General features: G+C 38.2%; 1 protein-coding gene across 13 annotated transcripts in view; it reads left to right on the top strand.

The window, feature by feature from the left end:
* The window catches only part of HUWE1 (HECT, UBA and WWE domain containing E3 ubiquitin protein ligase 1), a 173967-nt gene that overhangs the window by 70641 nt on the left and 85474 nt on the right, over positions 1 to 17852 (top strand). For 12 of the 13 annotated variants that reach the window (XM_040467038.1, XM_040467040.1, XM_040467046.1 and 9 more), the window contains 13 exons: positions 948 to 1025; positions 2079 to 2126; positions 2209 to 2277; positions 2883 to 2982; positions 4270 to 4391; positions 4686 to 4836; positions 4972 to 5099; positions 5691 to 5831; positions 6042 to 6147; positions 7657 to 7791; positions 8296 to 8397; positions 8882 to 8962; positions 17702 to 17808. In XM_040467038.1, the coding sequence (XP_040322972.1) occupies positions 948 to 1025; positions 2079 to 2126; positions 2209 to 2277; positions 2883 to 2982; positions 4270 to 4391; positions 4686 to 4836; positions 4972 to 5099; positions 5691 to 5831; positions 6042 to 6147; positions 7657 to 7791; positions 8296 to 8397; positions 8882 to 8962; positions 17702 to 17808 (1368 nt within the window). The remainder of the gene's footprint in view (positions 1 to 947; positions 1026 to 2078; positions 2127 to 2208; positions 2278 to 2882; positions 2983 to 4269; positions 4392 to 4685; positions 4837 to 4971; positions 5100 to 5690; positions 5832 to 6041; positions 6148 to 7656; positions 7792 to 8295; positions 8398 to 8881; positions 8963 to 17701; positions 17809 to 17852) is intronic. The other variant, XM_040467045.1, reaches the window with a different exon arrangement.

The following is a 17852-nucleotide window of genomic DNA, read 5'->3' as shown; positions in this document are numbered from 1 at the left end:
CAGGCTCCAGGCTCCGAGCCATCAGCCCAGAGCCCGACGCGGGGCTCGAACTCATGGACCGCGAGATCGTGACCTGAGCTGAAGTCGGACGCTCAACCGACTGAGCCACCCAGGCGCCCCTGTTTTTGCTTTTTTAGAGTTAAAGAGGATTTGTTGCTAGGGTCTGGTTCATAGTGACTTGGTATTTACCTGTGCAGAAAGCATTTTGATATCATAGGAAGTGGTGTAGAATGATATGAAAGGGACTATTTGAAGAATTAAGAAGGTACACCAGTGAGGCATAGTTTGAATAAAATACTTCCAGAGGTGGTGATGTACACTAAAATTTCCAAGAGAATGTTCTTTTCCCTTCTCGAGCTGGTACCTAGACTCTTATATTTGTTCTCCATCCTTTCTTGGATTCTTCTTCATTATTGGTTGGTGGACTTGCCTCTCTTTTCCCTCTTAAGAATAGCTGCAGCCAGAATTGATCTCTTGAAAGAAAGGGCAACTGATAACTTATAAGTAAGAAATATGAAGGCGTTTGGAGCCTTGGGCTTCATCCTCCTGAATGTGTGTGTGTGTGTGTGTGTGTGTGTGTGTGTTAATGTTTATTTATTTATTTTGAGAGAGAGTGTGCACGTGAGCTGTGGGGGGAAGGAGAGAGAGAATCCCAAGCAGTCTTCTTGCTATTAGCATAGAGCCCGATGTGTGGCTCGATCTCACAAACTGAGATCATGACTTGCGCCGAACTCAAGAGTCACTTAACCAGTTGATCCACCCAGGCGCCCCTGATTCTGTGTCTTCTAAGACATCTGAACTCTGCTAAGAAAGGAGTAAAGGTAGTGTAGCTGCTGTGACTATACTGCTTATTCTGCTGCTACGATGATTTGGACAAGTGGTTAGGACTTGGAAGGAAGAGTGGGGGAGAAGATGGTATCTAATTCTTTCATGTGCTTTATACACAGAAATACCCACCCAGTGCAACTACACTACACTTTGAATTCTATGCAGACCCTGGGGCCGAGGTCAAAATCGAGAAAAGGGTAAGTCTCATGATAGACTTGTTCTGATAGAGTCTATCATGTACTGTAACTGGGGTTGACTTTTTCTAGGACTCCTCAGTTAAATGAGGGAATGGTTTTGAGCTACATTCCTGCCCTCCCAATTTAAATACATCTACCAGTTTCTCAGGAATAAGTGTTATTGTATGCCCTGCTCTGGTAGGTTTGGATCTTACTTATGTTGGAGCTGCCGAAAGATAGGACTCCTCTATGGTGTGTTGCCATGACGTGCATTTTTCTTCATTTCAGTTGGGAATTCCAACATGCAGTTTAAGTCTGGATAGTTATCACTCAACTTTCTCTACTTAAGCCAGTTTGCAAGAAGTCTATATATTGCTTACAGGGTACTGCTTCAATTATGTGATCATTCCATATTTGAGGAAATACTAAAATTATTTTTGTTTAGAAGTAGCTTAGTGAATAAGACCTTCTTTTTGATCTATAGCATAATGAATAATCCTTATAGATTAATGACTCCTTGAAAACAGTTGTAATGCATATTTGGAGAGTGAAGCCATTTTCATGGATTTTGTCTTTGCTATGAATACATGATCTGTAGGATAAGGAAGAGAAAAAGACAAAAAAAATACAAATACAGAAAACACTGGTGGTTGCCAGAGTGGAGGTGGGTGGAAGGGTAGGTGAAGTAAATAAAGGAGATAAAGAGTACTGTGATCAGCACTAAGTAATGTGTAGAAATGCTAAATCCTTATACTGTACACTTGAAACGCTGTATGTAAGTTATACTTCAATTTAAAAGTGACAAACTTTTTTTTAAGGAATGAGGAAGAATATGAAATGTGTCTGTGCATTATATTTTGATACTATTATCTTCAAAGAAGCTTTCTTGAAAATATTCTATATATAAAATGGATATTTTGGGGCATTCTAAAGTTGCTTTGACTTTAAGAGCATTCAGTTAGGCTTCAGCCTAGGGTGGCATCTTGGTTTTCAGACGACTCTCTTGCAGTCTTATGGCAGGGCAAGCTGAGGTATTACAGTGACTCCTAATAACTCTCCTATCTTAAATTTCAGACGACTAGTAACACACTACATTATATTCACATAGAACAACTTGACAAGGTAAGAGGAATTTTTTACTATTGGCTAGTTTCCTAACATTCAGTTTACTTTTTGTTCCTAACCATTTTTTTTTCTAATGTAGATTTCAGAAAGCCCTTCTGAAATCATGGAATCTCTTACCAAAATGTACAGCATTCCTAAGGATAAACAGGTATGGTGGGTCCTAATAATTATCTAAAGGGTGTGGTTGTTATCCATATAGATTAATGATGTGTGCTGGGCTCAGAGACAGTATATCAGAAAGGATCATGGGTAAATTAGTTAGCCTCAGTGAGCCTTAGTTTCCTCATCTTTTATGAGGCCGACACCTACTAACTTCCTAGGTCCTTATGAGAGTTTGGGTAAAACATAAGCTGCCTTACCCACCATGTGAATCTAATAAGTGTTAGTAGCTTAACACTTTGCATGCCAAAGAAGAAAACATTTAGTTGTGTTATTTTTTTCTGTTCATTGTTATAGTAATAAAATATTTGATTTGATTAATTACAATCTGAACTTTTGCCAAATGTCTTCAGTTTGTTTCCTGTCAGTATAGTGATAGTTCTTGGCTTATGTTAGGATATTAGGAGTCTCTGAGCCTGTGTTTTGTGGCACTCATTTTGTCAGCTAGCCTCAGAGTGGAATTGTTCTGTTTGACACCTTAACAAACAGCAACAATAAACCATTTAACAAATATCCCAAGAGGTAAGATTTAACCTTCAGAAAGTATAGTCCCCTTTTTCATTGATTGCTAATTTAGGTCTTGTATCTTTACAGATGCTGTTATTTACACACATACGGCTGGCCCATGGTTTTTCTAATCACAGGAAGCGATTACAAGCTGTTCAAGCCAGGTTGCATGCTATATCTATATTAGGTAAGAGAATAGCACTGTAATTAATAGGCCCTGATTTGGCAATTTAGAGATAAATTCCTTTGAGCTTCATCTGTCCTTGATGCTGTGAGGCTTATATTGTAGTTACTTTAAGTGGCAAGTTAAATTGTAAAATTGCCAGCATTTCTAATGTTCACCATATTCATCATTCTTCAGCTCCTTAATGTTGTATTAGAAAAAGGATATAATACTTACAGACATATCACATGGGTTTAGTCTTGATTTTTGGCCTTTTCTTGTTTTGATGGGTGTTCAGGTAGCCCTCTCCCCTGGCCCCTAGTCTTCCTCTTGCCATTTCATCTTCCTCTTCTGTCCCTTCAGTGGTATAATTTTAAGTCAGAAGGTATTTGTTAAGAAGTCAATACTGTGCATTTTACTTTTACTGTAGAGTGGTAGAGTGGAAAGGACACTGGTTTTGGAATGAGTCCTGGGCTCTCATCCAGATTCTGCAAATGATTAGCTTATGGGTTATGCTTTTGGCCTCAGTTTCTTCATTTAATACTGGGACAACACTTCCCTTATAGGCTGATATAAGGATTAAATGAAAACCTATAAAGCACCTAGCATGCCAGACACATAGAAGGTATAAAATGATAGCTGCTGTTAATATTACCAGCCTTAGTATGTTATTGTCTGCTCTTTTAAACTATGAGTTCCTTGAAGTGAAATTCCTGCTTTTCACTTTGTATTCAACACCTAGCATAACTTCTGGCACATTGGTGGGTATGTTTTTGGTAAACTAAATGAATTATGTTCTAATCCCATTGGTTTGCACTTTAGGAGACTATGTCTACTGTTACTTCTGTGAGGGATTCTTTGAAAGTGGATTATAGATATTCTCAGCTTTTATTCCACAGTGACATACAAGTTTCTGACTTAGTCTATAGTTGTCCAAAATTCTTTTCTTTACAGCCTATAAAGTGTTGCCAGTGAAAAACAGAAGCACATGAAGAGACTAAAATGGAAGTCTATCTCCAGTGTACAATAGTTGTTATATCAAGTAGTGATGTTCTAAAAAACATTAACTCTTCACATTCTTTTCATACTTCCATTTCCCCAAAATCCTTGCTCATGACAACCGATGCTAATAATAGGAGAATCTGTCACTTTGGAGGGTATTTAGGGCTTATCACTATATTTGATCAGTCCTCTAGAATTCAGTGATTCTGTCCTCCAGTGCTGGTTGGAAGGGAATCTTTTCTTAGAACCAGTAGGTGCCAAAAGGTTTGTCATTGGGCAGTGGCTTGACCACTGCCTTCTTGCCTAAAGTGTTTATTTCTCCTTTTGCAGTGTATTCCAATGCCTTGCAGGAGTCTGCAAACAGTATCTTGTATAATGGGTTGATAGAGGAGTTGGTAGATGTCCTTCAGATAACAGATAAGCAGCTTATGGTAAGTATTAATATTCTCCTGTGTGTGTCAGGCTTGTGTGTATTTATTTTCCTTTTGGTTTTTCCTAGGGGTTGAGAATGAATCCCAAGAGGGAAGCTTGGCTCTTTTACTTCTTCTTCTTTGGATATTTACCTACAGAGTTAACAAGTGCTGGATTTTCAGTGTTCTCAACAGACCTCCATCTCCCCTAAACAGTCAACAGTAGAATGAGTTAAATTTTGGAATATTGTATATTAGCAACTTGGCTCACATCCAATGTTTAACACATCCCATGTTTGCCTTCTACTTTCTTAGGAGATTAAAGCCGCGTCTTTACGAACATTAACATCAATTGTCCATTTGGAGAGAACTCCCAAACTCAGCAGTATTATTGACTGTACTGGAACTGCCTCTTACCATGGATTTTTGCCTGTACTTGTGCGGAACTGCATCCAGGCCATGATTGGTAAGTCTTGATGATTGTTATTTTAGGCAGCAAGAACTTTACCCTTTTGCTCGTGAGTCTTTGTTTAACATCTTGCCAGCTTAACATCACATTCTCAGCTTGCTCTTTTTCTGTCTCTCCCAACTTCCCTTATAGATCCTTCCATGGATCCATACCCTCACCAGTTTGCCACTGCTCTCTTCTCTTTTTTATACCATCTGGCCAGCTATGATGCAGGTGGTGAAGCCTTGGTCTCCTGTGGAATGATGGAAGCCTTATTGAAGGTGCTCTACTTTTTTAAAAAAATAACATTTGTGGGGAAATGAACTAAGAGCAAGTATAGAATTACAAGTTTGGAATGGTTCACAGTGAGAGCAAACAGCATAAGAAAGCTTACCCAGAAAACGTTATCCTTAATTTTTCTAGTTTGGCATTCTAGTTATCTGTCTCATTAATAACTTTTAAGAGCAGCCATCTCCATTATTAAGAATTGATCAAAGTCCAGCATGGTGTGATAGAAGACCCTAGGTACGAGTCAAGACTAGCTACATCTTCTGATGACCTTAGGCTGTCACCCTAAAGAAAATGTATGTAAAGGTACTTTGTAAATTGTGCTGTTAAGGTAATAGGCTTTAGTGTGTGCTGGGCACTAGACACCAGCTTTTTTTCTCCCTGAGTATTTTATTTAATCCTGAAAGGTAATTTAGGTCCGCATTATCTCTGAAGGATGAGTCCCAGAAGTGATAGACTTGACGAACACCTGTTTTTTCTCCCACACCTCCCCGAGACCCTAGACTGCATGTTTCTAAAAGTATATTCACAGTTCCGTGTTTTTTTTTCAGTTGATTAGCTTTGCCTCCTTTTCTCCTCGATAGGTCATAAAGTTTCTTGGCGATGAACAGGATCAGATAACGTTTGTCACCAGAGCTGTCAGAGTGGTTGACCTCATCACCAACCTGGACATGGCAGCTTTTCAATCCCATAGTGGACTTTCTATCTTCATTTATAGACTTGAGGTATTATTATATAAGGAGCACTTAACATAGACCCTACCCAGTAAGATTTGAGCCTAGGAAGTATCCTAATAACCCCCAAAGAGCCATCTTAGCCCTTTTCTGTTTTTAGAAACCAATTTTGTAATCTGCCTTTGACATTCTTTCATTATAATTATTTTTAATCTCTGATATATATGTAGGATTTTCTTACTACTTTTCCCTTGATTGTAGCATGAAGTAGATTTGTGCCGAAAAGAATGTCCATTTGTGATCAAGCCAAAGATCCAGAGACCTAGTACTACACAAGAAGGAGAAGAAATGGAAACAGATATGGATGGTAATGAACACTTATTAAGTCAATATATTTGTGCTTGGCATTTTCCTATCATCCAACCCTAATTTTCATTCTTCCTTCTTATAAATTCTAAAGTGCACAACTGATTTGATTATGTATTTGTATAAATACAAAACAGTATTTTTCTATATAAGTGATTTGTATGTTGTTTTTCATGAGGATAATTGTAAATGGGGGAGGCACAAGTTGTTGGGAATAGAGATGGAAGGTGAAGCAGATGGTAGAGCAGCAGTAGAGCCCCTCTGTTTTATTTCAAGACTTTAATAGGTGTCTTCTAAGTATTGATTCATTATCTTCTTATTCCTGCTAAAATGTAAGTTCCATGAGATCAGGTACTGTTTTGTTCACTGCTCTATTCTTCAGCAGTGCCTGATACATCGTAGGTGTTTAAATATGTGTTTGGGGAAAATAAGGAGAACATAGACTCTAAAATGGGCTCTTTTGAAACTATCAGGCTATTTTGAGAAGGATGAGGAGAGGTGAAAAATTTGTTGAATAGGGAACATGTTTTAAATCATAAAGTCAAAAAGATAGGTGGCCCAATAGTCTTAATCTTTGGGTTCATCATCATGTGTGTGCTTTTTTTTTTTAAACCTCCCTACCCTCTCCATGCATAGTTAATGATAATAGTAATAAAAACAAAAAACTTCTCCAAAACAGCTTTCTTAGAATTTAAATTGTTACCAACCAATCCAGGTGATTCTGATTTGTTTGTAGAGAAAATTTCCTATTCAACAAAAACGGGTTACAAAATCATGAGTTGTGCTTCCATGTATATAAGTAGGCACAAATGGGAATGTTTATGTATAAAAAGATTGGAAGAGGGGCACCTGGGTGGCTCAGTTAAGCATCCGACTTCAGCTCAGGTCATGATCTCACAGTCCGTGAGTTCGAGCTCCGCGTCAGGCTCTGTGCTGACAGCTCGGAGCCTGGAGCCTGCTTCAGATTCTGTGTCTCCCTCTCTCTCTGACCCTCCCCCATTCATGCTCTCTCTCTCTCTGTCTCAAAACTAAATAAACGTTAAAAATTAAAAAAAATAAATAAAAAGATTGGAAGAGTATTTAAAAATGTAAACTGATTTATTGCTAGTGGAGCTTTATTATATTGTACAAGTTGTAAGAAGTAATTTTGTATCATGTACTTCATTAAAATTCCAAAAAGCTCTGCCTGCTGTCTGCTACCCACCAGTAGTATATGAAATTCCATGTTTTACTTACCACTCTTTTTTCTCCCACCACATTTGGTGGGTAAGAAATACTGAAAGGGATTTCTTTTGAAGAATTGTTTTTAATTTGCATATCTTAACCCATGACGTTAAATACTTTTCTATTTGTGAAAACTTTACATTTTTATTTTGGGTCTCAATATTCTAATCTAGTCTCCATTTTTATATCATTCATCTCACCTTAATGGGAAAAAATTTCTCAAACAATCGTTCTTTTGGTGGTGCCTTTATTCTAACTAGTTTCTTTATCATAACTTTTACTCTAGTTGCAGATGTGACTATGGAAAGTAGTCCGGGCTTATCCATCTCTATGGAGCACCGGCTAGATGTTGACTTAAGGGCATCAAGTTCCAGCAGCAGCACTAGCATCTCCTCTGGCTCTGGACCTGGCCCCCGTCCTGGTGTGTAGACAAGTAGATACATAGTCTTTCACACTGAATTACTAAACTAGTAAAGAAGATGCTTTGGGAATAGCTTTAGTGGTATATTTTGAGGATTGCTTCTTAGGACTGTGCATGTTACTGTGCCATTCTGGTGTCCATTTTCCTATATTAACATGTATTTCATACTTCTCCAACTGTTCACACATTGATTATTTTATCAAAGCAGCCACATCAGAACACAGATAATATCTACAACAGGAACTGAGGATCAAAAAGTTAATCTTTTTACTTTGTGGTTTTACTTCAGGCTTTTAATTTTAGCATTAGTTTTGTGTAGGCCTCAGTGATTTACTTTCCCAATTTCAAAGCTTAGTAAGTATTCTTCCCACCATTCAGAGATGTCACTTTGAATGCTAGTGTTGATATAGTGTATATGCGTCTCTTAAAAATTTGTTCTATGTGCCTGTTCAATCTGGTCTCATGGTGAACTCAACATAATCCTCCATCTTTCTCCCTTGCCAGGAGTTCAGTGTATTCCACAAAGAGCAGCACTTCTCAAATCCATGTTAAATTTCCTCAAGAAGGCCATTCAAGACCCTGCTTTCTCAGACGGCATACGACATGGTATTTGATTTTAGATACTTTCTTGAAGGATGTTTGACTTTCTCAGAGATTAGTGATTTTGATACTTTCTGATGTTACTCTTTTTTTTAAGACAGGCTTAAGAAAAGGCCTGCCATTTTGAATAGCCTTTAGTCATTTAGTGTCACTTTTCCTAGACCTAAGGATTCTAGCCATTTTCATAATGATTCACCTATGTTTTTCCTTTTTCAGCTTTTGACTCTGTGCTCACTTCTGGCCTGCTACTTCACTTTGTCTGTGTCTGTATTCTTTTATTCTTTGATCCACTGTTAAGAGGCTATTTCATGGACAAGGAATAAATAATAGAATGTGAGGAGACAAGTAGAAACCATTAGACTGGAATCAGCACAAGAGTTTGTTTACCACAGTGGTGGTACACATAATATATTGCTCCATCAACCCTACCCATCAAACTACTCCTGGACTAATCATATTCTCCTTGATGTTCACTTTTCTTTTCTCTTAGTGATGGATGGTTCTCTCCCTACCTCCCTGAAGCACATCATCAGCAATGCAGAATACTATGGCCCATCACTCTTCCTCCTAGGTAAGTGGTGTTAATAATTGGTTATACCAAGCTGGAATGACCTGCCAGTTCTCTGTATATTTTACATTCTTGCAGGGTTTTATTGTCCACATTTGTCCACTGTGTGATTATGTATCTTTCTAGTTAGTGATGAAATAAAGATCAGAATTCAGTTTCAAATATCCATTTCTGGAATGCCAAACATACAGTATGTAAGCAATACGTTATAAACCATGTGTGATAAGTACTGTTGTACATTTGTGCCATACTTACTGCTGCAAGTGTGACCTTTTTCAGTGGTTAGTCCTTAATCTTGGTCCAGAAAATTCAGTCAGCATGGTTTCCATTCTTAGAATTGAATGTCAGACCCCCACAAACTACAGTATAGAAAATCATTTCTCACTGTAGAAAATGCAGTTTCAGAAGCTGTGGATACTTTGTATTTGTAAAAACCTCTTTGCAATTTTATGTTGGCAATACTTTGAGTATTGCTGTTGTTAAAACCTCATTTTTGTTAACTGGCATTTATTGAGTGCCACATATTTAGGACAGTGTTTGAGATATTTAGCTTCTAGAATTCTCCTTAAAACTAAAGGAATGGGGACGCCTGGGTGCCTCAGTCATGTAAGCATCCGACTCTTGATTTCCACACAGGTCATGACCCCAGGGTCCTGGGAACAAGCCCCATGTCGGGCTCTGTGCTAAGTATGGAGCCCGCTTAGGATTCTCATATTCTCTCTCCCCCACCCCCACCCTCTCACCTCGTGTCTCTCTCTCTCTCTCTGTCTCCCTCCCTCCCTCTCTCCCCCTTTTCCTCCTCCTCCTTTCTCTCCCCTTCTGCCCCTCTCTCCTCATCCGCAGTCTTTCTCTAAAATACAAATGAAAGAAACTAAAGGAATGTAATGGGAAGTGTAGAAATAGAGGAAACCTCCTTGTACCAGTAACACATGTTTTTTTGATACTTTGGGATGTCTGGAGGGAGTAGTTTTGGCTACTTCAACTTGGTACTTACTCCCCTGCTGAAGCAAATTAGGATTTTTAAATTTAAAGTTTATGTCCTATGACCTTGCTAGATTCACTTTGTAGTTTATAGTTGCTTTGTTTTTATTTTTAAAGATTTTTTTCAAGTTTATTTATTTTGAGAAGAGAGCACATGGGTGATTGGGGGAGGGGCAGAGAGAGGGAGGGAGAGAATCCCAAGCAGGCTCCATGCTCAGCACAGAGCCCACACCCTGGGATCATGACTTGAGCTGAAATCAAGAGTTGGACACTTAACCGAGCCACGCAGGCACACCCCCATAATTGCTTTGTTAATTTCTTAAGCTATTCTATACAGTTTTGTCATCTACAAATAGTTCTTTTTTTTAATTTTTTTTTTTCTTTTTATGTCTTCGTGCATTAGCAAAGATTTCCAATACAGTGCTAAATAGAGGTGGTGAGAATGGGCCTTTTTGCTTTGTTCATGAACTCAAGGGAAAAGCATTCAGTATTTCACCATTAAGTTTGAGGTTAGCAGAAGGTTTTGTTCCTCTTTGTCAGGTTGAGGAAGTGTTTCTTTGTATTATAGCAACTCCATCTTGACATAGACTCCCTCCCAAGGTTAGGTTCATATGACAGAACTCATGACAGCAGCCTTTTGGTAAGATTGAAGATTTGTTAACACAGGTAGAGAAGTCCCAAGTCAAGATGCAGAGAAGGATGGCTCTTTCTGGGAGGAAACCCCAGAACAGAGAAAAGCCAGGTGCACAGGCATCTTATAAAGAGGAAGTTTAAAGGAGACAGCAAGAGGACACATGTGGGGTGTGGGCGGGGAGCAAGTGAGGCCTCTCAGAATGACGCAGGAAGCCAGATATGACTTAGAACACTAAAGCAAACATTAGTGGAGGGCAGAATTCCTTCTCTAGAGTCCTGATTCATCCCTGATGTTTGAATTAACATAGCAACCTTCCTGGATTCCTATAAATAAACTTGTACTTGAGAGGGACCAGATTTGCAAAGCCAATTTAAAATAATTAGTCCAACAATTACTGTTTTAGCTCCATAAGTGATACTACAGCCTTTCACCCCAGGCAGAAGGAGAGAGCTAGGAAACAAAATTAATGGGGTTTTGAGAATCTCTTGGCACATTTTTATAATATAGTTGGATGTTTAGTTCTTTTATTTTGTTGAAGTATTCTGGATACTTGAACCTGATTAGCCCACATGCAGCAGGAAGTCCCATTTAAGGCACAAACACCACCTTAAAATAACAGTAGATAGTTAAATGCCAATCTTTTTACCAACTATCATAGCAGCTAGACTCCTTTTCCCCTCATTAAGGGCTTCTAAGGCTTGAGGTGTTTGGTTTATATGGTCGGCCAGTTGTGCCATTGTTGAGATAGTCTCTATAAAAGGTATCTGTGTTACAGAATTAAAAACACCTAAGATGCAGCTCAATATAATAGATAAAAAGATGGCCCAGTGCTCCCTTTTGTGGCAAAACTCGATGAAAGTGCTAGACATTCTGGTTGAAACTAGGGTACCTGGGCACTAAATGTTCATAGGACACAGGTCATCATATGGGTTAGAAGGGAGCAGTTGATGGAGTAGAATTTATGACTTTGCTGAACAGGAGTTGTGTCATAGATCCAGTAGCCTAAGGTGGTTGGAGGGTGGAGTTTCTAGTGGCCAAATTATATCAGGGAAGACATGCAAGGGCAAAATAGTCTCAACGTGGTGGAGGGTATCATTGTGTAGACTGGATTGGTGGGGGAAGCTGGAAGGGCATGAAGGAAGTCAGTGAGGAAGCATCTGGTGAGGTTGTGAAGTCTTGTTCAACAACTATCTGCTGAAATCAACCAAATAAGGATTCTGACTCCTCCCAAATTCAGCCTCTGGCCCTTTTACCCCACTTTTATACTGAACTGTATCCCTTTTAACTTTTCTAACTGCCTTTTCTTCTCTCTCACCGTCTGTCTTAGTGCTGCCACATTTTAACATGTTCATGTCTGCTTGTGCTCTATTCCTAGCTTAGCTGATGCCAACACTATGATGGTTATTATGGACTGCTTAACCAGAGAGGGTGGTAGGTAGTCAATATCAATACTGAAGACCTTCAAGGGGACAAGAGTTACTTATATAACTAACTGATTGCCTGGGCTTGGGCACCTGTTAACATTGCTAGAGTTTTAGTGCTCAGGTTACGTTCTCTGTTAATATTACATAAATATTGTCTGTCAGGTTGAGGAAGATGGGAAATGTTGGTACAGTTATGGTGGAGTAATGGAAAGTGAAGTGTGGGGCTGTCAGATAATGGGGCTCTTGGAATGGTGACAAGTGATGTGGCCACCCATTACAGGTGCAGTTAATATTTGGGGGTGTCACCACTGAGCCTGGGACTACAAGTTGTACTGAAATCATCATCTAGGATGCTGGGTTGTTAGGAGTGCTGGTCTAGCCCAAAACCTTTAATGGAAGGCTTTATACATTTGAGAAATAATTACAAAAGTGACTGAATGTCAGTATGACATTGTGTCTAGGAGTTATAGAGTAATTTCTTACAGGGAACTGTGGACTGATTGAATATCCCCAAATAATTGAGGTTATAGCATGGGCATAGAGGAGACCAAAGAGTGTGGCATTGATTGAGTTGGAATGGTAGATTCCTAGACCCAGGCCATGAGCCAAATCAGGCATTGCCAGGCCAACCAGAACCAGAATGTTCCATAATATTTTCAGATCTGTTGTGGTCTATAGGTCTTGGTGTGGTGGAAGTGCCCATTTATTATGGAAGTCACAGGTATTGTTAACCCAGATTCTATAGTGGTTTGCTGTTCGTTATCTCTCTAATAGGGTGGATTAAGAACTAGTCCTGTTTGAGAAGGTTAGTACTGGGAACTAATCTAAGATCTTCCTTTCCTCTTTAGAAGAACCATAAAATTATAGGTGTGGGAACAGGCAGGCACCAAGACCTACATTTCCTACCAAGAGGGACCTCCAGTTAACCAACCTTTGAAACTATTATATTGGGAAAGGTCTTCAGCAAAGACCTTCTTTTTGTGGCATACAGAGTAGTCTTAGAGGGTGAAGGCCTTCAGTTTTCAGTGGATTCCTTTGTTACCTAACTCAATACAGGCACCAATCTAGCATAGGTTGCACCAGGATAAAAAAGTCTTTAAGTGAGGAGGGATTGATTCTATTTAGGTATTATAGATTCATACGTGGAAATTGTCCCTTTTGTGGCTAGAGAAGGAATAGAGAGGTCCTTGTTGAGGATTTTGTTAGGATGTCCTATGACTTAAAATGTTGACAGTTTAGGATAAGAAAAAAGTGGGCAAATAGAGACCAATTCAGTAGACTATTGTCCATTTCATAAATTTAAGAGCATGTCTGTAAGTATATTATTAGGTTTTTGTATTAGGTCTGCTGTCTGCAGGTGATAAGTTGGAAGTCCCAGGTGGTGCCTTGTTTGTACTGCCCATGCTCAGACTGAATGGATAAAATGTGTACCCACATCAGAGTCAGTGTTATCTGGATGCTAAAAGGAAACTAACATTTAATGCGGCCTATATTAAGTGTTGGTAGTAGCATGGCAGGAAGGGTAAACCAAGAACAGGCTTGTATAACACTGAATCTTTGTGAGGGCATAGTACTTGAACCAGCAGATAGGGACAGTGGCTCGATAAAATGAATTTCCCAGTCAGAGAAGGGGTGTTCACCCCTTTGTATGTATTCCCGTTGACTATGACACCAATGGCAGGACGTTGTGCAAAGATCACATTGGGAGGCTGGAGCTTGGGCCAAGGCCAGTAACATTGGATGCTGTGGCATTTAGCCCAAATTTTAAACGTTCCGGGACTGCGATGGCTGGAGGTCTCATAGGGCCTATTGAGCCATGGGCAAGGAACAATATCTGAACTTATTTGAAAAGTATGAACAAGTCAGTCAGCTATGGCATAAGTATGAGCTTCCTCTGTGGCAGTCTTGGCATGAGTGGAGACATCAGACTTCAATTCTAATATGCAAAGTTTGAGCAGCAATATATTCCCAGTGTAGAAAGCCCTTTGGGCACCATCCTGAATGTGGTAACTTTTGAGCCCATTGACCAAAAAACCAAGAAGGCCATTAGCTATCATCCAGGTGTCTCTAAAAATGTGAACAATGGTCATACCTTTATTGAGGTGTGTCCTCCAGTACTAGAATGACTGCAGTCAGCTGTCTAGTTGGGCTGACTCTTGAGCCCCATCCTTTATCAGAAGTGACCTGGTCATGAGTTAGAAAGCGACAACTTTTCCAGCAGGCTCCATCACATGTAATTGGTGTTATTGCCATCTGTAACGTAAATAGACTCCCTTTCTACTGGATTTCCTACTCAATAAAGGTTATGTCCCTGTGCATTTAAGACAAAAGCCTGAGGCTGTAAGTTCACACTTTGACTTATTTTGGACGTTTTAACTGTAATTTACTTTGTCTGCTCTTCACATTTTAAAAGATGTTTCAAGTATTCAATCCACCCTTTAGTTGTTTTCGGCAGAATGATTTATTCATACAACTATTGTGCCTTTTTTATCTTGAAGAATTTTATATGTTGACGAATTTTTTGTGACTGCCAGTGTTTTTCTTTTTTCTCAAGTCTTGTGTCTTCTGTTAAATTTTTTTTCATATTCTGAGTCTTAATTTTCTTACTCCTTTTTTTGTAATAGTTATTCCTATATTTTATTGACATCTAAACTTTAAAAATTTCTCAGTTTATCTTCTGCCAAGCTGAATAAAATAAGACCTTCAACCTGCCTTACCCCTTTCTCATCATTTTCTTTGTCTTCTTTTTTTAGTAACTCTTGATTTTTCCTTTCTGATTCATTTTAATTTTGTTGGAGTGCATCTTTGGGTAATTTTTAAAGTGTTATACTTCTTTTACTTTCAGAATTTTTTAGACCTTTCTCCATTGTCTTCTAATGTTACATAGTGTAGATAACCATGATGTTAAACTGGTTCTTGTTCCTTTGTAGGTAACTTCATTTTCTCTATTCTTAGAGTTCACAAATTTCACCAGGATGTATTTCATTCTGTTTCTTTTCAATATTCTCTCATAGCACTTGGTTAGGCCCTTTATAATATCTGAATATTTTTTTTGCTTCAGGAAAATTCCTGAATTTGGTTCCTCTTACTTATTCTCTCCAGGAAGCCCTATTATACAGCTAGTAAGCCTACCACATTGATCGCATGTCACTTCCTGAGAGAATTTCTCTCTATAATTTTTCAAGATGCCTACTGAATTATCAAACTTCTTATTTGTTATAAACTTTTAAAATTTCTATTTCCTTATTCTTTTAAATTTTTATAATGTTTATTTTTGAGCGAGAGAACTAGCAGGAGTGAGGAAGGGGCAGAAAGAGAGGGAGACACAGAATCTGAAGCAGGCTCCAGGATCTGAGCTGTCAACACAGAGCCTGACATGGGGCGCAAACCCACGAACCACAAGATCATGACCTGAGCCAAAGTTGGACACTTTACCAACTGAGCTAGCCAGGCGCCCGTCTGTTTCCTTATTCTTAAGGGACCCTTTGTCTTAACGCACCATTGCTGTTTTATGGGTTTTGTAGATTCTAGTTTCAATTTAATCATTAATTTTTTGAGAGTTGTCTTTCATTATTTAACTCTTAGGAGTCAGTTGCTAGGTCCCATATGGAGCCAGTTGGATTTTGTGTGTTTCCTTTTTTAAATTCTAATATTTGGTCATCTGTTAATTTTATAAGAGGGTTTAAACTGTCAGATTGCATTAGTAGCATTATGACATAGCCTTTTAGTTAGACCTCTGGAAAATAAAAATTTGATGTCCTAGTAACCTCTAGTAGAACATTAGTTTTAGTTTATGAATACTAAATTTTAGTGACCCCTTGGAATTAAGACATTTGTAAAAAAAAAAAAAAAAAAAAAAAAAAAAAGATCTACGGAAGGGTGTATTATATGCCAGTAGGAACCCGCAAAAGGACTTAACTTTTCCATAAGTTTATAGCCCATCACAAATCCCAAAGACCATTGACAGCTGTTGCTCCCCAGTAATTGTCATGTATTTGCCATTTCAATGACATTTGGAATAGATGAGAGGTGCTCTATTCACCATCTTAAACTGATAAAATCCTTTGGTATCATTTAGATCTCAGGTATCAGCATTACAAGTTTGTTTTACACATGGTTTATTAATATTGTATGCGTGTGCACCTCTTTGTCAGATTTTAAAATAAAAAATTTTAAATCTCGTAAAATGAGCTGGCAAGCCTTGTCTTAATGGCTCTTAGAAGGTTTAATAACACTCCCATCTAAAACTTTTGGTTCAGTGCCTTTCTGTTACTTGGTATTTTTACTTCCAAAAATTCTTGTGGCTATTGGTGTAGTCTCTTTTGCTATCATTTCTTGGGAATCAATTTTTATGACATTTTCTTACAAAAGAAAGCCATTGCATTTCACTCGTTATTAACATACAGTTGTAAAAGAACTTTATTGTTCTGAACCCGGTTAGATCCTTTGTTTCAGTGCTGACATATTGCTTGCTTTTCTTAGATTACCCATAAGTCTGTAAGCTTTTTCAGTCTTTTCAAAGGGCTAGATATTGGTTTTAATTATTCATGCTATTTGCTTGCAGTTTCACTAAATTTTGTGTTTTTTCAATTCTTTCTAGCTTCACTTTTGATTACCTTTTAATGTTAATTTCTTCTTGAGCATTGATATTAGTCTTTATAGCACTTTTTTTAACATTTATTTATTTTAAGAGAGACTGAGCACAAGCAAGGGAGGGAACAGAGAGACGGTAGGGACAGAGGGTCCAGAGTGGGCCCTGGGCTGACAGCAGAGAGCCCAAGGCAGGGCTCAAACTCATGAACCATGAGATCATGCCCTGAGCCGAAGTCGGACACTTAACTGACTGAGCCACCCAAGTGCCCCGACAGCACATTTAAAATATATTGTCAAAAATTGGTCAGAATAATACCTAAGAACTCTTAATAACGCTAATGGTACTTTAAAATTGGTGAAAGGCTTTTTAGAAGACATTTTGTCTATTCCATCAGTTACGTTTATATTTACCTCAACCCAGCAAACCCCTCTCCCCAATTTTAGATATTTTTTCTGCTTAAACAAACAAAAAAGGATATGCTTTTAGGTTTATCAGTTCTCACAGTTGTGGACTAGTTTATATCCACAGAGGTTCATGTATTTAGGGGAATGGTATGCAGCCAGTCAAATTGAATGAACTACAGTGACTGGGAAAAATAAAGGAGTATGCATGATACGTATTATAATTTAGAAGAAACAGGTTATATGGCAGTATAACCTCATCGTTATAAAAATATGCTCATTAAATCTTAGTGTTTTTGTTTTTCATTTATATATTTAATAAAACTACATACTTTTAAGATGAAGAGCATGATCTGGTGGTATACATAGCAAAGTGATTTCTATAATCAACCTAATTAACAAGGCATCCACATAGTTACCTTTTTTTTTTTTTTTTTTTTAATTTTATGAGAGTACCTGAAATCTCTCTTGATATATTTTTCAGTATTCAGTATGGTATTCATAATTATTTTTATGCCTGTACATTGCCCATAAAAATCTTGAAGGTTTGTCACCAAATTCTTAATAGTGATCTTTTGATGAGCAGTGAAGTTTCGTTTCAGAGGCATTTCATTTGTTGTATATATTGAGTTGGTTTTTTTAAGCCTTTGGAGTTTTGTTAATACCTGTAAGAATCTCCCACTTTCTCATATTTCTTGTCTTTTTTAGCTACTGAAGTGGTGACTGTGTTTGTATTTCAAGAACCATCACTGCTCTCCTCACTCCAGGACAATGGATTAACAGATGTCATGCTTCATGCACTACTTATCAAAGATGTGAGTCCTTTTCTGCTTTTGCGTGAAGATTGCTCTGTACGTAC

This window comes from Herpailurus yagouaroundi, unplaced genomic scaffold (genome assembly GCF_014898765.1).
Source record: "Herpailurus yagouaroundi ecotype Mexico unplaced genomic scaffold, PumYag 67189, whole genome shotgun sequence".
Taxonomy (NCBI): Eukaryota; Metazoa; Chordata; class Mammalia; order Carnivora; family Felidae; genus Herpailurus; species Herpailurus yagouaroundi.
Note: the sequence above shows the minus strand (reverse complement) of the source record. Positions and strands in the feature narration are given on the sequence as shown.